This window comes from Phascolarctos cinereus, unplaced genomic scaffold, assembly GCF_003287225.1.
Source record: "Phascolarctos cinereus isolate Bilbo 61053 unplaced genomic scaffold, phaCin_HiC Scaffold_1;HRSCAF=81, whole genome shotgun sequence".
Classification (NCBI taxonomy): Eukaryota; Metazoa; Chordata; class Mammalia; order Diprotodontia; family Phascolarctidae; genus Phascolarctos; species Phascolarctos cinereus.
The window spans coordinates 69,486,979-69,509,361 of NW_027555514.1; the positions used below are offsets into that span (position 1 = coordinate 69,486,979).

Below are 22,383 nucleotides of genomic sequence, written 5' to 3' on the forward strand. Positions count from 1 at the left end.
AAGGAACCTTTCCCAGATAAGAAATCCTGGCTCAAGACTTCCCTTCACTAAATTTCTAATTGCCTCACTGATATGCCCAACCCCACCAACAAAACAAAATGACTATTAGTAGCCCTAAAGGGTAGAGCCGTGTTCTATTCACATTAAATCCAAGTTTTTGTGTGGGCATTTAATGTACTATTCAATCTGGTCACATTGGTCAATGCCAAATACTTCAGGGAGACCTTAGAGGAAAGCATCAAAGTGTCCACCACCAATTTCACATTTCTCTTCCCTTCTGCCTCTCCCCTCAGGTAAATTTTTATTTTACTAAACACACAGAACTACCGGGGATCGACATCACTGGCTCTCCTGGGGTGAGGTGGCCTAAAGGCCCTACTAATCAAGGGCCACAAGCAGTGGCTGAAGCCCAGAACCCTGCCTACCTGCTTAGTGGTCCAGATGAGAGGATGTCAGTGAGCAGGTAGAAGGTGCGTCTGTGGCCTCCAGCATTCAAAGCACAGAACTGGATATATGGTTATACAAATTTCTGGTGCTGAATACTGCTAGGGAATGGACATCAGTCAACTGGGAACCATTTGTTACTACTTATCTTTTTTTTTTTTTGCTGAGGCAATTGGGGTTAAGTGACTTGCCCGGGGTCACACAGCTACTAAGTGTCAAGTGTCTGAAGCCACATTTGAACTCAGGTTCTCCTGACTCCAAGGCAGGAGCTCTAGACACTGCACCACCTAGCTGCCCAGGGGTATACTGCTGGGTGACAGAGCTAAGTACCTAGAGCTACAAGCACCACCTATTTCCACAGCTTCTCCTTAAAGCCAATGCAGTGGCAGAGTGAGCAGTCATGACCAGTTATGGGCCTCAGGGTAAACCTGTTCCATGCATGACTCGTGTCCGAGCTTTTTCAGAAATCAGGTAGTTCTAAAGCAAAGGAGAAGGGTTTCCACCTCAACAGCTGCAAAGGCCAGGATGGAATTTCTAAAGGGACAGAAGATGTTTACATTATGAAACTGCTGCTTGGTTTGGATTAGCCCAAGAGGGAAGGAGTGGGATGAGATAGGTGGCCCTGACAGAGACCTAAGATGCTAGAATTGGTTACCTTGGAACTTGGTCACTCTCAGTTACTTTTCCAAAGTATTAGTCTAGAACTGAAATCCCAACCACCCCACAACAGTGACCTCTGGTTCTCACCATGACTTTTGTGATGAGTAAGTGATGCATCCCCAGCCTCCCTCCTTGTATTAGTCACTCATTTAAATTAATCATACAACAGAACTGATTATCTAAAAGAAAATTGAACACCACCACACATTAGCCAACATGTAATGCCCTGGGTTTATTTTGTGAGAGTTCTGTCACAATTTTTCCAGGTGGGATTAAAAACCTTAAGGATAGTGTACGCCGTTGGCCTGGGCATTCAGACTTCGGTACTGACAAAGCACTAGTCTAGTAGTTGTCTGTTAAGTACCATTCTCTTCACAGAAGAGAGGTCAATATTTCCAAAGGAAGGCACCCGATAGTTGTGGTTCTGGCCTTGCAGCCTTCTGGAGAATCTTAAAAGGAAAAAAGCTGGCTGGCTGTTTTTAGAAACTGGAATGATGATACACGTACAGCAATTACTGCATTCTTCTCCCTTATATCCTTTTTCTGAAGAACAAGTAAAGAATGAAGTCTTTTAAACAATTCGACAATTAAAAAAAATACAATTTTGTGTGCTAAAAAAAGGGCAAGACAACATAAACTCCAGTTGTAAGGACTCCATTTGCATACCTGATTTAACACTTTTTGGTGTAGAAGGAAATGGGACTACTGGGCTGTTTGCGGAGCAGCAACATAACCTTAGTGCTTTCAGTACCAGAGACCACCCACAGCTTTGTGGGTGAGTGGGGATGGGAAGATTCAAGAGACTTCATCTTTAGCTTGTTACTTATCTTAATGATAGTAGACCAGGAAGATCCCCATTTAATAGTACATTCCCCATTTTAAACTGATGCCTTTTTTTGTTTAATTCTGTATGTATGTCACCATTTTTTTTTCACATGATACACAGAAAACTCAGGGACCCAGAGGGGAACCAAGTTATGTTATACCATTTACAAAATACCAAGGAGTCCACAGCTACCTAACACATTTACTACAGCACAGGAACCAATGAAGGTACAGTGTACAAAAAACTGTAAACACGGCACAATAAATAGATAAAACAGCAGGTTCCGCACCATGCACATGATGTGATGACACTTCATCTCTATACAATCTCACATCTCACACTCTTTGTTGCAATTTGTTTCCCTCCCTCCCTCCCCCCACCCCAAGTGCAAAGCATCACAAATGAACATTTCTGTATTCAAGTAACATATATACAAGGGTATTACAAATATGCAGTACTGTACAGATAATTGCTGTATGCTTAATTTACAGATGTTGATTCTTTCCTATTAACAGTAAGAAAAGAAAATCAAAGCATGAGAGATGTGCATTGCTGTCTAGTCCCCACAGCTGCCACGAAACGCATGTGTTGCATTCCATCATCCCTTGCATTCAAAATGCTACTGATGCATAGCACCTAATCAAGTCCCCAAGGCTGCAGTTCATTCCTGTGGAAACTACGTCACCTCCATTGCTACTGTATTGTCTGCTATGTTGTTCAGTGCTGGCTTTTCTGCTTCATGGTTTTCCCTGTTAAAAAGAAGATGCATTGTTTACTTAACATATAATATAAAAATTCAAAAGACCAATAAATTTTTCACCACAAAATCTGTTAAAGTTGTACAAAAAAAAAAGAGAAAGGAAGGAAGAAACAAAGCTGCTATCTCAGAATATTTTGCTCATACTAACCCCTCTCGGGGTAAGTTATAAACAATATAAATATTCATTAATAACCAGTTAATCAGTATTTAATCCCCTATGAAACTTAGTTAACAATGTTGCTGGTAATAGTATACTTGAATGACATAGAATTTTACTAAAAAGGTAATTATTTGAGTTCTAATTCATAATCTCAATTTTCTACAAAACCTCTAGATATTGCTAAATGGCACAAAAACCATGTTGTTCAACCTTTAATTTTCTTCATTTTGACCCTAGTAAGGAGTATCAATAAATGAATGAAAAAATGTGTCTAAGTAAATAGGAGAAGGGGCAAACAAATAGCTAGACCGTTAGAACAGTCCTATCCTAAAGCTAGACTTTAGAATAATTAAGAATTTTATTTAATGGAGTTTTGAAAACATTCACTATAGAGACTCTGAGCATTTAAAACAAAAGAAAGGGAGTCCAAAATACATATGATATTAAATAACTACATTTGGGGTTCTGGTTTAATATTTATTACAGCTTACCACACCAAAGAGATTCTTTAAAAATCACTTTTCTAACATACTGTATACTTGTTTCAAAAATATATCCTACATGGCTATATTCAGAGAAAAAAAGGCTTCTTTGAAAACAACTGAACTGAAGTAGGATTCAGAAACTTGGATTTTTAGTTCTGGCTCTCCTAGCTATGTATCCTTGGACAAATTTCCTCATTTATAAAACTGACAGAACTACAGTACGAAATCCCCAAGATCTCTGTCCAGTTCTAAAATTCTATTACAGCAACAACCACATCACTTTTAAGTAAGATAGCAACATGCCTTCTATGCCATGAAAGATTTAATCCACCCTCTCAGGCATTGTAGCAATGGTACAAAGACAAAGTGAAGGTGGTGCCCTAAGGGAGGGCAAGCTATTGTTTGACGAGGCTTCATGAGTGAGTAGAGCAGAACCACTCTTGGGGGGGTGGGGGGAAGGAAGAATGAAACAAGGCAGATTTGTCAGCATCACTGTGAGAGCCAGTGAGGGCAGTCCTGACCACGACAAAAGGGAAGAATTCAACTATTACATCACTTCTGTCATTTTAAAGACAGCTGCCGCTTCTTAACAGTACTGTTACAGGGTATATTCTGCTTTGTGGTTCACCACAAACCTGAGAATTGGTTTGGCCAATCTCTTACTTTTTTTTTCTGGATGTGAATTACATATATCATTTGTTCTTATCAGTTCCATTATGGACAAAATAGAGAAGATGAGCTGAAAATTTAGATTAGTTATAAGCAAGAATTTCTTATTTTAAGGACTAGAATGTATGTGAAATAATGATGATAATAATAACAACAATTAACATTTATATGGTACGTACTAAGTGTCAGGCTCAATGATAAGTACTTAACAATTACTATCTCACTTGACCCTCACAAAACAATCCTGCTAAGTAGGTTCTATTATTATTCCAATTTTACAGATAAAGAAATTGAGGCAAACAAGTATTAAGTGATTTGCCCAAGGTCACACAGCTAGTGGGTGTCTTGAGGCTGGATCTGATCCTGATAAAGGATGTTTCTTTCCCTTAAACCACATAGAACAGATATGGGTAGTCTTGCCTGGAATCAGGGAGATGGACTGACATTTTGAGGGTAAAACTTCAAGTCAAAAACCAGTCCAGTATCTTTGCCAAGAAAACCCCAAACAGGGTCATGAAGAATAGGACGTGACTGAACATTATGTTTTCCCATTTCTGCATTTTCATACCTACTGTTCTGCCTTCCCAAAATGTCTTCTTCCCTTTTCTCTACAGCTAAGTTATGAGGCAGTTAGGTGGATAAAGCACCAGACTGGGAGTCAGAAAAACCTGAGTTCAAACTCTTCTACACAGGTTTATTGGCTGTGTGATTCTGTGCAATTTGTTATCACCTCTCTCAGCTTCAGGTTCTTCACCTGCATCATCTCCTACCTTATAAAGGGTTTACATATCAGGCTGAAATAGGTGGAGCACTTGGCAAACCTTAAAGCACTGCACACTAACCTTTTAAGAAAAAGATCAACAAAACAGGAAAATGCTAAATGTTGGAGAAGATGTGGGAAAATTGGAACACTAATGCATTGTTGGTGCAGTTGTGAAATGATCCAACCATTCTGGAGAACAATTTGGAACTATGCCCAAAGGGCTATAGAAATGTGCATACCCTTTCACCCAGCAATACCACTTCTATGGCTGTATCCCAAAGAGATCATACAAATGGGAAAAGGACCCACATGTACAAAAATATTTATCGCAGCTCTTTTTGTGGTGGCAAAGAACTGGAAATTCAGAAGATGCCCATCAACTGGGGAATGGCTGAACATGTTGTGGTATATGAATTTAATGGAATTAAGAAATGATGAGCAGGCAGATTTCAGAAAAATCTAGAAAGACTTGTATGGACTGATGCTGGGTGAAGTCAGCAGAACTAGGAGAATATTGTACATAGTAACAGCCATGTTGTGTGATGACTAACTTTGACAGACTTATCTATTTTCAAAAATGCAAGAATCTAAGACCACTCCAAAAGACTCACAATGGAAAATGCTATCCACATCCAGAGAAAGAACTATGGAGTCTGAATGCAGATCAAAGTATACTATTTGCTCTTTTTTTTCCCTTCTGTTTTGTTTTGTTTCTTCTCCCTTGCGGTTCCTCCTACTGGCTCTAATTTTTCTTTACAACTTGACTAATGTGTAAATATGTTTAATAGGAATGTGTATACACCCCATCTTGGGAAGGGAGGAGGGATGGGAGGAGGAGAAATTTAAAACTCAAAAGCTTATATGGAAATGAATGCTGAAAACTAAAAATAAAGCAATTAATTACCAAAAAAAAAAGAAAAAGATCAAATGGAATCTGGAATCTCCTTTACAAATATTTCTCTGCCCTCTCCCTCTATCCCAGACTAAAATGAAGGCTCTTTCTTCTATACAATTCATTTTGTAATTATAGTGATCATTTTAAGAAATCTCTTCAAATATCTATTTAAATATTTTGTTATGACTATTTTTGTGATTTTATCTTATCTTCCCAACAAAACTCTTAGCAGTAATACATAGTACCTTAACAATTCTTAGCAGCCCCCAAATGTTTAGCATAATACCAACACCTAGAATCCACAGTCCAATACATATCTGCCAATTTCAACCATAGCCAGATTTACTTAAACAAATATTCTGGACTCAATGAACACTGACCAGAAAACAGTATTACCAAAGGTTGTTGCAAAGAAAGCATCTTGGTAGTGGAAGAAGGGGGGAAGGAAAGGGAATAAAAACATTGATATGATATCTTTTATGTGCCAGGCACTGTGCTAATAAGCGCTTTACAAATACTATCTCATTTCATAACTCGCAAATACGATTTGTAAGTCACCTTCAACAATCTTTCACAGTTCAGAGGGAATGGAAATGGTACCTCAAAATTGGAAAAAGCAAATTCCCCAAATTTCAAGGGGAAAAAAAAAGAGGAGAATGCAATATGCAAATCAGCCCAGTATTAAGACATGGTTGACTTACCTTTCCTAATTGCTGCAGTGAGAAGGAACAAATCCAAGAAATGTACCCTAAGGACTATTATTGGCCTTAAGAAAAAGCAAAGGCAGAAATACCCCAGAATCATGATAGGGATTTAGAAAAAGTGGTAAATATTTTGATGAAACAAAGGAAAGTACACATGTAAGATGTATATGTGATGCCTCATGGTACTGCCTTAAAATCTAAAAGAGCATTATCAAAATATTCCCCAATTCAATCACCAAACCAAGTGAAGAACTCATTTTAACCTGTATTTTTAAAAAAATTGTTGTCACTGTTAGGGGTGCCTTCGGGAGCATCAATAATCAGCATCGTTTAAATTAATAACTCTCATTTCCAAGACACAGAGCATGCATTTCCTACTCACCTTGGAACTGTATCAACTGAGGATGCAGACGGGACCTTGGGAATCTGACAATTTGCTGCTGCAGACAGCTTTAAGGCAGATGATGGAACAGCACTTATAGTCCTAGGTATATGTCGTGCATTTAAGGTGGTGATAGAGTTTACAGTGGCAACTGACGAGGGCACAGTTAATCGAATGTTGTTCCCAATCAGAACCTGAGTTGTTGCAGAATTGGCAGCAGTCACTTGATGACTCAGTGCACTGTGGGAACTTGAAGTCTGTGTTATATTAGAAGGCTGTAACAAGGTTGAACCTGCTGTTGATGATGGACTTGTATGTACAAGTGCTGTTGGTGTAGTACTACTGAGGTGTAAGCCCTTATATACTCCTAGAAAGAAACAAAGAAATACTTCAGAAAAAATGTAATTCTGCTATACCTAATGCAGAAATGCATTTTTAAATGAGAAGATCAATGTGAATGTCTACATCATGTTACCTGAGGCTTGAAAGATGCCATTCATTCCAATTCCAAGCACCACATCATCCTTCATCTTGAATCCCATCAGTTGTTCTGATGTCACCAAAGCAGAAGCAGCAAACTGAGCACTAACGGAATCCAATGTCTTAGAAACAAAACCCTTAAAGAAAAGCACAAATTATTGTACCACTTCCTCACTGCTTAATGGATACTTAAAGCTGCACAGGACAGACAAACCACAGTTAGGGTAGAATAAAAATAAACTTGGCAAACCAGTAAAACCTAATGCTTTCTGACATTCAGAAAAATTTGGTGAGAGATATAATATTATTTAGGAAGACTTAAAAGCTGTGAATTTTATTCTATTATCTGAATGAATAATAATCTCTTTAAGTCAATGACCCAATGAATCTCAAGTATGCTCAAGTAGTAAGTGGAATCTGCAATAGCTCACTTTAAAGGGCTATATGAGAAATAGCTACTAAAGTTATTAAAATATTTCACAAACATAAAAACCACAAATAAATGAAAAAGTAATCCATCTTCAATTTTAGGGACAAAAATAATACCTCTTCACCCCTATCCCCCTCCATATTCCCTCCCCAAATGTACTTCTGAAGTTCCTTTGAGAATTTAAAAATGAGATAAACATCTTGGGGGCAAAGGCTGTAGAAGGCTTTTTTCAGAGTGGGGAGAGGATGTAGAGATGAAAGGGAGAGATCACCACCTAAGCACAATGTTTTACACATAGTAGGTGCTGAATGCTTTTACTGAATGATAATAACCTTTTTAAGATTAGCCCAGATATACCAGAAAATAGGCCCATTTAAAACCAAAGCCAAAGCCAAAACCAAAACCAAACCAAACCAAAATGAAAAAAAAAGTTCTTTAAAAATTCTGATTTTCATAGGCCCAAGGTTTCAAACTTATCTTTTTCAATGCAATAAGGACCAAAATCTCAGCTTTTAGAAATAAACCTATGCTATGTCAGGATTTACTATGTTCTAGGCTTAAAATCAATTTTCTTAACAGAAGAGATGGTATCATATAATAAAACCAGTAAAACAACATATACATGTCTATGATAAAACTTAAGTGCTTATGATAAATAGTATGTGGAGTTCTTTTAAGAGGTATAGTAGTGGACCAGAGGTCCACTAATCTGGAGACAAGGTTCTACCTTATTTAACCACGTTCTTAAGTTTTGTTTTTTAAAGGAGGGAGCAGAGGCAACGCCTGCCACACTCACCTGTGGAGTCCCTTCTAAACCCTGTACACAATGGCTATGATGTAGATTCAGGCGCAAGCCACTTTTCTGCTGGTTAGATGCAAGGTTCTATGACAACAGGTGACAATTAGAGATGAACTCTGGCGGGAAACAATGAGGGATAATCATAAGACAGACAGATCCCTCACCTGTGGAGTGTTGGCAGAGGAATGACTGTGTGCTTGCTGTTGATGGATTTGTGCAAGCTGCTGTTTCTGCATGAGTGCCAGCTGCTGCTGATGTTGCTGGTATTGTTCGGCTGTAAATGCTGAACAAAATATAAAATGAGAAAACACTGCATCAAAAAAGTTATAAAAATTTTGAAATCCTAAAACACAAAAGATTCCAACATCACAAAAAAGCCTTCGTGTATAAGATCAGAGTCCCTAAAAGGTTCATAATCCTGCTAAAGATCACCTCCAAACTAAATTTATCTCAGTTTGCTAGAGTTGGCAAGCACCCTGTCACATTTTACAAGAGTGGCTCAAGTCAAAATATCTTCCTGACCTAATCCTAGGAAAGTGAAATGCTCATTTCCCAGGCTCCAGACAATTAGTTCTGTAAAGCGGTGACACTTTGCTAGACAGTGTAAAAGGTTAACACCAGCTTTCATACCCACAGGTTTGGATTTAAGTTTTCAAGAGCTTAACAACAATAAATTTGTTAATTAAAACCAGTTTCTATTTCATCCACATTACATTTCCAATGTATTTGGATGACCCCTAACAGTTCTGTTACAGGTATTCATCATTTTACATTGTTTCCAATTTTACTTGTCACATAAATTCCCTCTATATGAAGGATACAAGGTTGTTGGTTTGTTGTGTTTTTTTTTTTAAAGAATTCATCCTCTAAATATAACAGGAGGAAAGGAGGCTCCAAAAGTAAAGGTTAATTACCCAATTTTCCCCACCCAATTAACCCACCTGGAAAAAATCCAGTCAATAAGAACGGAGTTGTTTATGTTGATTTACTGTACAGAATGATGTCTGAGGAAAGACACTGTGTTATGCTACTTATGTTTGTCTATGGAGAGCTCAGTTCTAAAAAAAACAAACAAAAAAATTTTCATTTATTACCCCCCAAAAAGGGTGTGTGCAATTTTTAAAGGAAACCTTTCTTGCCAATTAAAAAAAGGAAGGAAAAAAAGCATATACATTCACAATACATCAGGCTTAAAGGCTTCTTTAAGAAGTCTGTCATGGTCGGGTAAGAGTTTAAAAACAAAAAAGTTACCATGCATTTATATCTAGTGATTGCAGGGAATCTGTATTTCGTGCAGATTTCCTGAATCCAAAGGTTAATGTTTTCAAAATACGGTTTTTACTAAAAAAAAAAGAAAAAGAAAAAGAAAATAAAAAATAAAAATAGCATAATTGCATTTTGATAAGGTTAGCCAAATATTATTTAATCAAATTTGAAGTTCTTCAAATGTAACTCATGAAGGATTTCTCTTCCCCAGGACACAGCTCCAATCTAGCAAACACTACTAAGTTACTCCTAGTTGGGTATAAATTCTATCATTTTTTGATGGGATTAGAAAGTAACAGGTACGCTATATCTCTGGCCATTTGGTGTATATGTATGTGACTTTTGTATGGTTAAAGGAAAAACAATAGGGGAAAAAAAAGATCTGTCACTATCTGTTTCTACTATCTCTTATGTAACAGATCTTTGAATGATTTTTCTTCCCTAACATTTTCTTTCTATTTGAACTTCTGTAAGTAGAATTTTTGGTGTTTTATCTCTTAATGTTAGCAGATAAACAGGTCTCCCATCTAACAAGACTACTGCTATAGAGCTTTCTGAAATGGGTTGTGAGGGCTCAGGAAGGTATACAGAAAGAAAAATAACATAAGAGTCTCTAGGTGTTGTAAAGATTTAGGGTTATTTCTGCTGGCAACTAAAAGCATGCATGTATGCTTAAAATAAGGTGTTCTCAATTCCTTAGTATTACATTTAAAGGAAATGAGGGATAAATCTGAATTTCTTAATTATAACACGTCTTACTTCCTAGTAAATGACCACCTAATGGTCAATAATTTTACACTATGACTTTTAAAGAAGGTCTCCCCACTGCTTTTCTATAAAAACTAATAATGAGACTCTATTCAGTAATAACTATCAATGATTTATCTTTTTAAAATTTTGATAAAATTATTTCTCAAGAGTACCCAAATGTAAGATATGTAATAAATAAGAAGGCTGAAGTCAAGGAAGTGAATTTCAATATTATTTCTGTCCTATTTAAATAAGGGAAATAAAAATATTATTCCCACATTCATTGGTTACTATCTAAATCCCAATTTAGAAAGGCATACCTCCATAATATGGGTTTTGGGTTTTTTAATTGCTTTAAAAAAGCCATTTTCTATTAATGTGGATTTAGAAATAAAGGCACAATACATTTTATTTTTGGCTAGGCAATGGGGTTAAGTGACTTGTCCAGGGTCACACAGCTAATAATTGTTATGTGTCTGAGGCCGGATTTTAACTCAGGTCCTCCTGAATCCAGGGCCAGTGCTCCATCCACTGCACCACCTAGCTGCCCCCCACAATACACTTTCGATCAACAGTGACCATCTGTATGACAGTCATGCCTTTTTCAGTTGATGCTGGAAATATGAAAATTAAATTTTAAATTTCAAATGTGTTATCTCCAGAAAAGGGGTTACAGGACAGGGAGGCATCACAGGCAATCTTGAGGCTCATCTTCATACTATGGCAACTTGGCAGAATTTGTAAATAGAAAGGCAGGCTCATTAAAAACCTAACTGGAAGGAATATAAGAATCACAAATTCTCTAAGAGGGCTCATATCAAGCTAACTTATGATTGTATTTGGGAAGGTGGGTAAATAAGTAATCTGGATATAGGAAGCTAGGTTGTTTTTGTTTTTAAAGAATTATAACAAGCTTTAAGTCTAATGCCTGAGAAAAACTTGACATTAGATTGGGATAGGTGGATATATAGGTTTACAGGAGGAGTTGAAAGGTAGGTATAAATGTAGAAATGCTAACACTGAAACCCTACTGAGGATCTATGTTTGCCCTGTTCTCCATCATGTATATAAGTATTCTAAAGAAGGAGCACACAGTAAAAATCTCCAAGTTTGCATGTGACAAATTCCTTGACTGAGTGTGACTCCGGGCAAATCACTCTTCCTTTCTTGGCCACCAACTGATGCCACTGGACTACATGATCTCTAAGAGCCCTTCTAATTATAAAATTCTGTTTTATAAGCACAAAAAATATTGGATCAAGGCTGTGGAATCCCAGCTCTACCTGTCCTGTGTGATCTACGGCCAATTATTTCACTTCTCTGGACTGCAATTTTCTCATTTTATAATGTAGGGGCTGTACTAGATGATCCCTAACATCTCTTTCTAGCTATAAATTTTGTGGATTTTCCCGTATAGTGAATCAGGGGATGTATAACTCAGCAGGAAATGGTAAATGTGCTTTACTATAGACAAAATAAGAAAATGCTTTTAGTTATTTTAATTTTAGATTCTCCATTTTGACCCAGAAGAAGAAACTTGGAGCCTTAGAAAACTGGCCTAAAGACAACAACTGTTACATACTTATCAAATTTGTGAATGTCAAGTTGGAGGAGAGAACATGAAAAAGCAGAAATCCAATCAATACCTAGAAAGATGGTCCAAATCTAAAATCAATGTTAATAGGTATAAATGTAATCTGCTCTGAGTAAGATGACCTCTAGAAAACAATTTAGGAAGGAGACTGACAAAGTGGGGTAGTTTATAAAGGGTAGTAACCAGACTTCAAACAGCACCATACCAGGATTAGCTGAAGGAACTGGGGATGCTTAACCCAGTGTAAACATTTTTGGGTAGGAATCTGACTAGGCACAATTCCTCCCTCAGTCCCCTCGGGCAGTAGGACTGTCATCTGGAAATGAAATTAGACATGTTCTACTTGGCCCTATAGTGCAGAATTACTGTATCAATAGGTAGAAATTTCAAGGAGGAAGATTTTATCTAAATATAAGCCAACACTTCTCACTATTAGGGGCTGTTCCAAAGTAAAATGAGTTGCCTTAAAAAGTAGCAAATTCCTTATTACTAGACATCTTCAAGGGTAAACTGGATGTAAACTTGGGGATGTTATTGAGGAGATGCATGTTTCAAAGAGGGGACTGGACTAAATAATGTCTAAGATCTGTTTCAACCCCAAGATTCTATGGAAAAGTTTATACATTTTAAAAAATAAAGATCTTTTTGAGAAAAGTAAAAATAAAAGGACCTTTCAGATAATTTATCAAAAGGTCTTTGGCTTCTACTTATTTAAAAAGCTATGTTTGGAGCATTTCGGGGTATGTTTGAATTTCCACTTTGAGGACGTATACTAGAAGAAGGCATGTTAATTAAATTTACGCAGAACTAGAAGTACATCTTCTTTCTTTCTTTTTTTTTTTTTGGCTAGGCAATGGGGTTAAGTGACTTGCCCAGGGTCACACAGCTAGTAAGTGTTATTTGTCTGAGGCCACATTTGAACTCAGGTCCTCCTGACTTTCAGGGCTGGTGCTCTATCCACCTAGCTGCCCCTAGAAGTACATCTTAAAGACCAAACAATCAAGATACAGAGTGATCTGTGTAGGCATCAATGAAGGCTACAAATCAATAAGATTGAATTTTAAAATGATAACTATTAAATCATACACTGGAATTAAAAATAAAAAATACTGCACCAGTAAAGAATGGGAGAGAATTAACTAGCGTTTCATATGAAAAAGTGGAAGGAAGAGGAAAAATCATGATAGCTTTTGTCAAATATCTTAAGGACTGATTTGGGAAAGAGAACTAACTTAACCTTTGTTGCTCTAGAGGACAGAACTAGTACTTGTGGAAGTTTCAAGGAAATTTTGGCTTAATAGGAGGAAGAATTTCCTAACATCTGTGGCTTAGCTGTTCAACAAATGAACAGATAAACCACCAACACCTCATCTTGAAGGAATGTTATTGAAGGGACTTTTTTTTTTTAATTTGCTGGGAAGTTCGATGAGATAACATATGATACCCTTTTTCCAATTCCAAGATTCCAAGATTCTACCTTTTTCACCAAAACCATGATTTGCTTGAATCTGGAAGACTGTGCAGCCCTGGCTGCTATATTTCAAGACGGATAAAGGAGACCTACCAAGAAGTAATGAAGATCTGTGGGTAAAGAGACAGCAGTTGCTGTATAAATAGGTAACCAAAATTTTTGATATTCAGTGTGCAATGGTAAAACTTGCCAAAAAAATTTTCAGTGTCTATGATATGAAAGTTATGGGTAAGATGAACACAGAGTATTAGAACAAGGGTTTGAAATATGAAAAGTCAATTTAGAACAAATACAGGTTAAGTACTAATTTATATTCTATTAATTACCCCAGGAGGTGGTATAAATTGGAAAACGTCAACAGACTCTAGTAAATTCATGAATGACAAACCACAAAGAGAACAAGGGAAAAAGAATGATTTAGGAACATATCTCTTAAATTTTGGTAGACAATTTTTCCCTCTCACAAACTGTCATTCATTATCATGGTAAGAGATATAATCCTGGGCTAGATGCACTAGAGCCTCATACAGTGTTCAGACATTAAATGTTCATTTTAATAAAAGAAGATTTTTAAATCACTGCCAAGAAGAGATTTGGAGCTAATGTGCCAGACAGCTGTTACTTGTGGCAAATATACAAAAACCAGGCATCAGGAGGTACTTCTGAACCAGAATGCTCTTTTGAAGAGCTTATAAATTTTTTTAAAAGAAAAAAAAAAAGATCTTTGAGGAAGTTAAATAATTTACCAAAATGTCTTTAGCTTCTATTTATTTTAAAGTTTGGGTTTTTTGGCGGGGGAAGGGGATGTCAAAATTTCTGCTTTGGGGACATGCGTGCAAAGAATATGACCACTGAAGAAGTCAGTGCTTTTTGGAATTATTTTTCCCAATTAACATTTTATGTTACAATGTTTTATGCTGCCTGATATCCTAAAGCAGAAGTTTACCCTGATGATCACACATAAAATCTCAAATACACTATTTTGTTATGATGGTTCAAACTGATCAAGACTAACATGACAGCTGGAAAGCTCTAGGTTGCTTGGGTTATTCAGAAAGTTCTTTATTAATGGCACCATTTAAAATTTAAACTAATTTGGGTATAAATTTAATTTCTTTCTTATAACATTAGATTGAACACTTGTGATAACTGTGCTAGGTTGTCTATACTTTCAAATAACTCTAGCTAGTTCTTCCTTTTATGACTCTAAGTTACAGCACAACCGTAGCATGTCCTAACACAAAAATAGATTGTTATTCATATAGTTTACTATTTGAAAGCAAGTTTAAAATATTACTAAAATTTATAATTGGGAATGAACCAAATAATGTCATAAAACTAAGAAGCAAAATTTCTGTACTCTACAATGAAGGATTAGAATCGCAAAACCAAAATGGCATTAAGCTGAGGTCAGGAATCAAAGTGGCTATTATACACTAAACTAGATTTTAAAGTAAAATTTCTTTCTCTGTGACTTGTTTGACTTAATTTTCAAAAATTAATTTGTTCACATTCATAAATATAAAATTACATCACTGAAAATGAAGATATTTCCATCAATGGCTAGACATTAGGACTTTTAGTTACTCGGACCTGGAACAGATCATTCTAGCTATAAATTTTATTCACTGATGAAAACAAACACAACTTTAGTCAAGACACGAAGGTTAGAAAACAAGTATCTAAAACGATGATGAAATCTCATGACTGGGAGTTTGAAGTTTATACAGACAATCTATAATTTCTAAAAGTCACTATTCTATTACAAAAGTGGCTTTCCCCCATACATTTAGACTTCTATATAAGATGCCACCTAAATTAAGACTGATATTGCTGGGTGTGGTGGCACCTGTAATCTTTGCTATTGGAGGAGGCTGTGGCTGATGGCTGCTTGACTGTGGAAGCTCTGAACGTCAATCTGGTGTCCCCTCTAAGTCTGGCACCAATGTCATAAGTAAGCCTTGGAAACAGGGTCCTGTTGAACTGCCTAAAGAGGAATGAATCAGCCCAAGTTGGAAATGGGGCAGGTCAAAGTTTCTGAGATCTAGTCTCAAAAGACAGATTTATGAATTTATTAACAACTGGCATGTGATAAGCAAACAAATCAATCTATTTCAAAAGTCCAAAAATTAACAGTAATTTTCTATAAGTGCTTCTCAATAAAAATATTGCTTGCCACCTATGCGCTAGCAAGATACTAAATTAAATGTTATTAAGAATGCGATATTCTCTTCCTCCCCCCCTGCTAATATAGTTTAAAATTTGTTTTTTTGTGGATGATGAAAAATATTATAATCTGGAAGACATTCTTTGGGGATTGTAGGCTAGAATCTGAATAATGATGACCTATAAAGTTTGAGCTTATGATTTTACAGATACACAGTTATTTACCACATTGCTATTAGAAACTAATTTAAATCAGTGCTTTTAGCCCACTGATATGGACAATTAAGATAACAAAATCCACTGGATATCTAAGAAAAGAAACCTATATCAAACTTTCAACTTAAGATACCAATGATATCACTCATCCACCATGAGGACCTAACAACTGGCCTTCAGCAGTTCTGGATGTAGACTAAATAATAAGCCTGTACCCAATTTCCTTTAATATTAGTTAAAATTATGGCATCATACATCTGGAAAAATAAAGCTAATTAATACCTTGCTTATCCAGAGGTCACTTATCAGCTGTCTCACCTATCCAGAAAAATAGGACACCCGGCATTACCGGGGGGAAAAAAAAAAGTTAAGCCAAAACAGACTTTACCAAGACTATGCCATTAAAGATCATGCCCCTTGGCCAAAGGGAAGACCTTCAAGTTAGCACTTTGACACCTACTTTCCTCTTACTTTGCCTATAATTCTAACGAGATTAGTCATCCAGCTGGTTAGCAACCTAAATGATTAGGAATAGCACAAGTGGGGTGGGGCGAAGGGAAGGAGCAGTACACATGCAAATAAAGTATACAGACAGCAGAAGTGACATTTCTAGGAAGGGAAAGGAGACTCAAAAAGCCGTTTGAGATCTTTTAGCATAGGGTCAGCCAAACATCCCCTGAGAGTTTTTACACAAATGTAGTACAAGAACTGACTGATGACGAAAAGATTAAATTATGTCCCATATAATTTAAGAAGGCAATTGGGGAGTATGTAATATTTGAAATGATAAAAATTTTCTTTGTGAAAGCTGTAAAACCCCAAGTATCTAGAATCTTTACTTTGAGGAATATTTCATTCCTAGATAGTGCCAGACAAATGAAGTATTATTGTGGATTAGGTACCCATGATACAATTGCCTTAAATATACTGGGAGCCCTAAGCAATAGTTAGCAGTGATATAGAACAGATTAAACTATATAAGAAAAAAATGTTTTTGCTAGCTAGCCCACTTAAATCATGTAAGTAAATGAAGCACACTCCTAAAAAAGAGGACTCTGCGTCATTATTTAAGGCAAACTACTGAAGATATTAGAGCCAGTTTTTTGATACTTTAACCTAGGACTATCCTTCTCAATATTCATAAGAAAAGCACAATAGAATTCATCAGCTGATTATTTTTAGAACACCAATGTCTTGCTTTGGCAGCATATGAAATACTGTTTACAATGAATAGGATATTACAGGGACACCATCATCCCAATTTTAATTCCTCTATCTTGATGAGGAAGGTTTTCTTTCCTATGGTACATGTGCCTTTTCAGTAAAAAAACAGCAGAATAATTTAAAGAGATCTTTCTTAAAAAAAAACACCTTAGAAATCTAAATACTCAGGAAAAATATTACTGGATCTGTTGTCTTATGAAAGACAAAAAAAAAGTAACTTAGTCTACAATGTAACTTGTGCAAAAACGATAAACTGATTTAATTTTTAAACTAAAACAGAAGCAACAATGTTAAATTTAATAGAACTGTATGTTAATAAACATTTACATGCAAATTACAAATGGAATTGTTAGGTCAAGACAAATGACATATTCCCTTTTAAGCAGAGTGGCTTCAAATGTTGGTCTGAATTATTACTAGTTGACTTTTAAAACAGTGTTCTTAATGGTGCATGACAGTAGCAAACTTTCCCTAAAAGTTCAAATTTCTTCATAGTAAAGGTCATTAAAAACACTGGACTAAATTATTGGAGGACTTGTAGAATATATTTCTCTTGAAGTATTTAAAAAATACAACAGATATTCATGTTTCTGGGAAGACTGAAATGTAATCCTGGAAGTTGTGAGAGGGATAAGTTGGTCCAATTTACAGCATCTTTCATTCTATATTTGAATTCCTCTGTGGTGACAAAAATCTGTGGTAACATTTCTTTTCAGTGAATTTCTATATTCTATATGTTTCAAATTATGAAAAAGTTTTAGACAGAATTTATGTTTATATGGACAGTTTGTAAGGTAGAGAGTATTTATTTGCAGACATTCTCTACAATGATATATTAGTCATAAGAGAGATGTCATATGAAAAGAAGTATGGAAGTAACCTTTTATTTAAAAATATTTCATCATCCAAAAATTATATAGTTGCCCCTTTCCAAATTATTGTTATGCCTATCTTTTGGCCTATCTCAATAAAGGCGGCCATAAAAATCATTACTAATCTCTGCCTATAGCTAGACAAGGTGAAAGCCTAGAGAATTACCCAAGTACAAAAGAGTAACAGTTTAGAGACCACACTAGGGTGACTTTTGACATAAAATTAAAATAGTTTATTTATCTTATAATTTATCAAGTGCATTCTAGAGAAGAATTTTATACAGAAAAAAAAATAAAAGCGACAAATTGACTGTGTATATAAACTATACAAAATGTTCAAAATAAAAACTAGATCCCAAATGATTTTTCAGTGGCTTAGAGAAAATTAAGATTTACCTTGAACAGAGACTACAAAAATGATAAAACTGATGAGCATATTTTAAAGTGTCTACACTGAACTTTACATTTCAACAGAAACATGTATTAAAACAAACATACCAAAGTGTGCTGAAGCACTGCTACTTTTACTTTGTGTGGAGGTACTGCAGGTCTGGGTCCCAGGTTGTGCTGTGCCTGTCCGATTTATACTCCTGTATAATTTCCTACACGAGAGCTCATCATTGTCACTGTCATGTAGGGAAGGTGTCCGAGGCCTAAAATGCCGCCATCTACATGATTTGATATTGACTAGTATCTGACTGAGGTCTTTAGAGAAAGATTTGTCCGAGGTATTTGTTTCTGAGGTATTGGCAAACTGATTGATTGGAGAGTGTTGTGGGGAGGAAAGCATTTCCAAATCCAGCTGGCGAAACATACTATCATAGTCTGAATGAGTTCTGTCCAGTAATACCCTAAAATAAAAGCATAAAATTTACACAGCTATTTAATAACCAAAGGGGAATAATTTCTTCTTCTCTTATTAACTATTAAAAAGAACAATACAGTCAGAAGTAAGCTTCAAAAAATGATTACATGTAACCTTTAGTTGTATCCTGGTACATGTCCTAATTTTCCTTACATCTTGTGTAAAAGTAAATTTTCTTTCTGACTTATGAAAATTCAACTTATCTAATGCTAACATATAGTACTTATTAAAATTAATTCAAACACACAACATGTTACATGGGGGGGGAGAGAGGGAGAGAAAGAGAGCAAGTGAGCATGTGAACAAATTTATTCTGGAGCAGTGAGTCTTTTAGGCATTTACTCTATCTATGGCCTGTTCTTGTTCTATGGCAAGTCGTCTAAAAACATGTGCAGTGTTTTCTTTCTTAAAACAAACATAACTTTTCACTGTATTTTGATTTCCATTTAAAAGCAACAGCATATTTCAAAACATGCCCATCATAGTGACCCAGGAAAAAAATCCCCAAGATTTTTTTTTTCATGGGGTAGGGAGAGGGAAACTGACTTGAGAAGGGACAATGGCAAATAGGAACAGGTGATCTCAAGTCCCAGTTCCTAGGAGATATCTTTTATACTGGCAAAAGAATTCCTTTCTGTATGAATCCATCTCAAATCATCAATGTTGTAACTAATTAAGAAACTTTTAAAAAGGTTTCCACAACAAAGGACCAAGAGAATTTTCTCTCATGGACACCATCAATCTATCAACAAACCTTGGAATAGTGGTTGTTATACACAGTTTAATAACCCTTTGAGCTAATTCCAGACACAGTTCCACCAACAATGTATATTGTGCCAGACTTTGCACAAAAGTAAAAATGGAACTGTCTCTGCCCTTAAAGAGTGTACATTCTTATCACATAAATAATAATAATGCACAGCATTTCACAGCAACTACTGCGTACCAAGCACTGTGCTAAATGCTTTACGATTATTCTAACTTGATCCTCAGAACCACCCTGGGAGATAGATGCTGTTATCACCCCCATTCTTATAGATAGGGAAACTGAGGCAAACAGGGTGGCCCAGGGTCACACAGCTGCTAAGTGTCTGGTGCCAGATTTAATCTCACATCTTCCCAACTCCAGGCCCAGCACTCTACATACTGTGCCATCTGGTTGACCCTATAAAAACATATAAATACACTATAAATGTGGGGCAGGATGACTGGTGGGGAGGCATTAGCTGCTGGAGAGACAAGGAAAAACCTCCTGTAGAAGGCAACATTTAAGCTGAGCTTTGAAGAAAACTAAGAAGTAGAGGTGAGGAGGGAGTAAATTTGAGTGGGGGTGGGAAAGGGTTGGGGGGGCTGTGAAAAGGCATGAAGATGGTAGACAATGTTGTGTGTGAATGAGAAAGCCAGTTTGGCTGGACACATTGTGAATAAGAGTAAATTATAATAAAGGTAGAAAAGAAACAGAGCACTGGTTGTTTAGGACTTCTGTTGCAGGGGGGGGAAATGTGCTTTAGAAAATAAGTTTGTTCAATTTTAAAGTGTTCTTACACTTTCAATTCTGTTCAAATGTTTCTGAAATAAGTATATTTAAATGAAATAAAACTTCAAATACAAAATAAAAATTTAACAGCTTAATATCCTTTTAGCATATTATTGGGAGAAGAGAATTATCTCACTTATATACTCATTTTATTTACTTTCTCATATGCACTAGCTTCTCTTACATAATGCTGGACTTTATCTCTAAGAAAGGTAATCCGGCCAAGGATAGCGAAAACAGCTATAAATGATTTCCCTCTGATTAGTCCAGATGAAGACAGAATATAACCAAGTTATGGCCACCACAACATGGTCCCTGGAAGGTTTCTTGCCAACAAGGTTGAACCTGGTTCCTGCCCTCTCCAATCCAGTCTTGATACTATTTCTAGAATAATTTCTTTAATGTCATTTCTAAGCTCAAAAAGCCTTCAGTAGCTCTCAAATACTACCAAATCAATACAATTCTTTTATCTAGTGTTCAGAAAAAATGCTGGATTTAGAGTCAAAGGATCTGAGCTCACATTCCAGCTTTGCTCTTACTATCTTGGGTGACGTTGAGAAGGTCATGATTCTCTGGGACCTGGCTCCTCATCAACAGAATGAGAGACTAGCATCAATGGCCTGTGGTATGACTTCTAACTCTAAATCACTTTTGTTTGTTTGTTTTTTAGCTAGGCAATGGGGTTAAGTGACTTGCCCAGGGTCACACAGCTAGTAAGTGTCATGTGTCTGAGGCTGGATTTGAACTCAGGTCCTCCTGAATCCAGGGCCAGTGCTCTACCCACTGCGCCACCTAGCTGCCCTGACTTCTAACTCTAAATCCATGATCCTATCATAATCACTCCCCTTCACATGTTCTACACTGTAATAAAGAGGGTCTACTCTCTGCTATGACTCCACTTTATCTTCTCCTGCATTTGTGGCTTGGGCCCATGTTGGTCTCTGCGTTCAGGACACGTTCCTCATTATTTGCCTATTGAATGTCTGTTAAATGAATGGGCTCTCTTTCTCCACAAATTGAAAAAAAAAAGATTTTTTTTAAAGTCTGGCTCCTGTTCCTATACACTAAGAAAAATACATCTTTAAGGTCTTGGTTTTTGCTTTCAATATAAACTGCAGACTCACAAAGGGACAGGAACAAGGTGGCAAATACTTCAGCCAGTTAGTGATCAAACTGAATAGGATACCTAGAAGATGACTCTTGAAAATTACAATATAGAAATTACAAAATTATCTAAAATGGTCTTATAACTATATTAACAACTTAATCACATGTTACCTTCCACCACGCCCAACCCGTCTTCGTGCAAATCCAATACACCTCTGCGGTATGGTGAGGGTAGTTAAGCAATATCGATAGCGAACGTCCCCTAATCCTCCATCTTTAGGACTAGTCCATGGCCAATTGCCAGTTTGGTCTAAGTGAGGCTAAAAAGACAATTAATACAAACTAAGTATTTTATAGTAATGTTAACAAATTTAAATCATTAACTAAAAAGAGAAGTCTTTCACTTACAGCATAGTACTGACAGCCTGCTTTCCTACGGAAAGCAAAAGGGCCATCAGGATCATTCTCTTCCTCAGCTTCAGAAGAACCAGACAGAACCTTTGGACACATCAAATAAAGAGGGTCAAAACATGACAATGATACTGCAAAATTCCTCCTCGATGCTGATAACAAAGATGTTAAATCTTACCTGGGAGAGGGGGTCTTCATCCGAGCTGGGAAAGTCATACTGATTTAAATCTTTAGCATTAAAGACTGGCAGTGCAGCAGGGCTCGTCTGTTGTGGAGCAGCAGCAGCAGACGAGGCTAAGACTTTGGGCTTTTTCTCATATTTCCTTTTCGGTCGTATAAGATCAGCTTTTTCTTGCTACAATAAAATCACAAGTTAAGTGAAATCCTAAAGCTGTTTAACTAAGCTAAAGTTTTCTGAAAAGTCTATCAGAAAATGAAAGTGATGTA

The 22,383-nt window shown here is 36.4% G+C and overlaps 1 protein-coding gene across 5 annotated transcripts in view; it reads right to left on the reverse strand.

The window, feature by feature from the left end:
• Positions 1 to 1,316: 1,316 nt before the first annotated feature.
• The window catches only part of EPC1 (enhancer of polycomb 1), a 102,027-nt gene continuing 80,960 nt past the window's right edge, over positions 1,317 to 22,383 (reverse strand). For 4 of the 5 annotated variants that reach the window (XM_020990465.2, XM_020990463.2, XM_020990466.2 and 1 more), the window contains exons 7-15: positions 22,115 to 22,291; positions 21,934 to 22,023; positions 21,697 to 21,845; positions 18,515 to 18,867; positions 8,622 to 8,740; positions 8,455 to 8,541; positions 7,224 to 7,365; positions 6,749 to 7,115; positions 1,317 to 2,679 (exon numbers count right to left, since the gene is read on the reverse strand). In XM_020990465.2, the coding sequence (XP_020846124.1) occupies positions 2,607 to 2,679; positions 6,749 to 7,115; positions 7,224 to 7,365; positions 8,455 to 8,541; positions 8,622 to 8,740; positions 18,515 to 18,867; positions 21,697 to 21,845; positions 21,934 to 22,023; positions 22,115 to 22,291 (1,557 nt within the window). In that variant the 3' untranslated portion in view covers positions 1,317 to 2,606. The remainder of the gene's footprint in view (positions 2,680 to 6,748; positions 7,116 to 7,223; positions 7,366 to 8,454; positions 8,542 to 8,621; positions 8,741 to 18,514; positions 18,868 to 21,696; positions 21,846 to 21,933; positions 22,024 to 22,114; positions 22,292 to 22,383) is intronic. The other variant, XM_020990464.2, reaches the window with a different exon arrangement.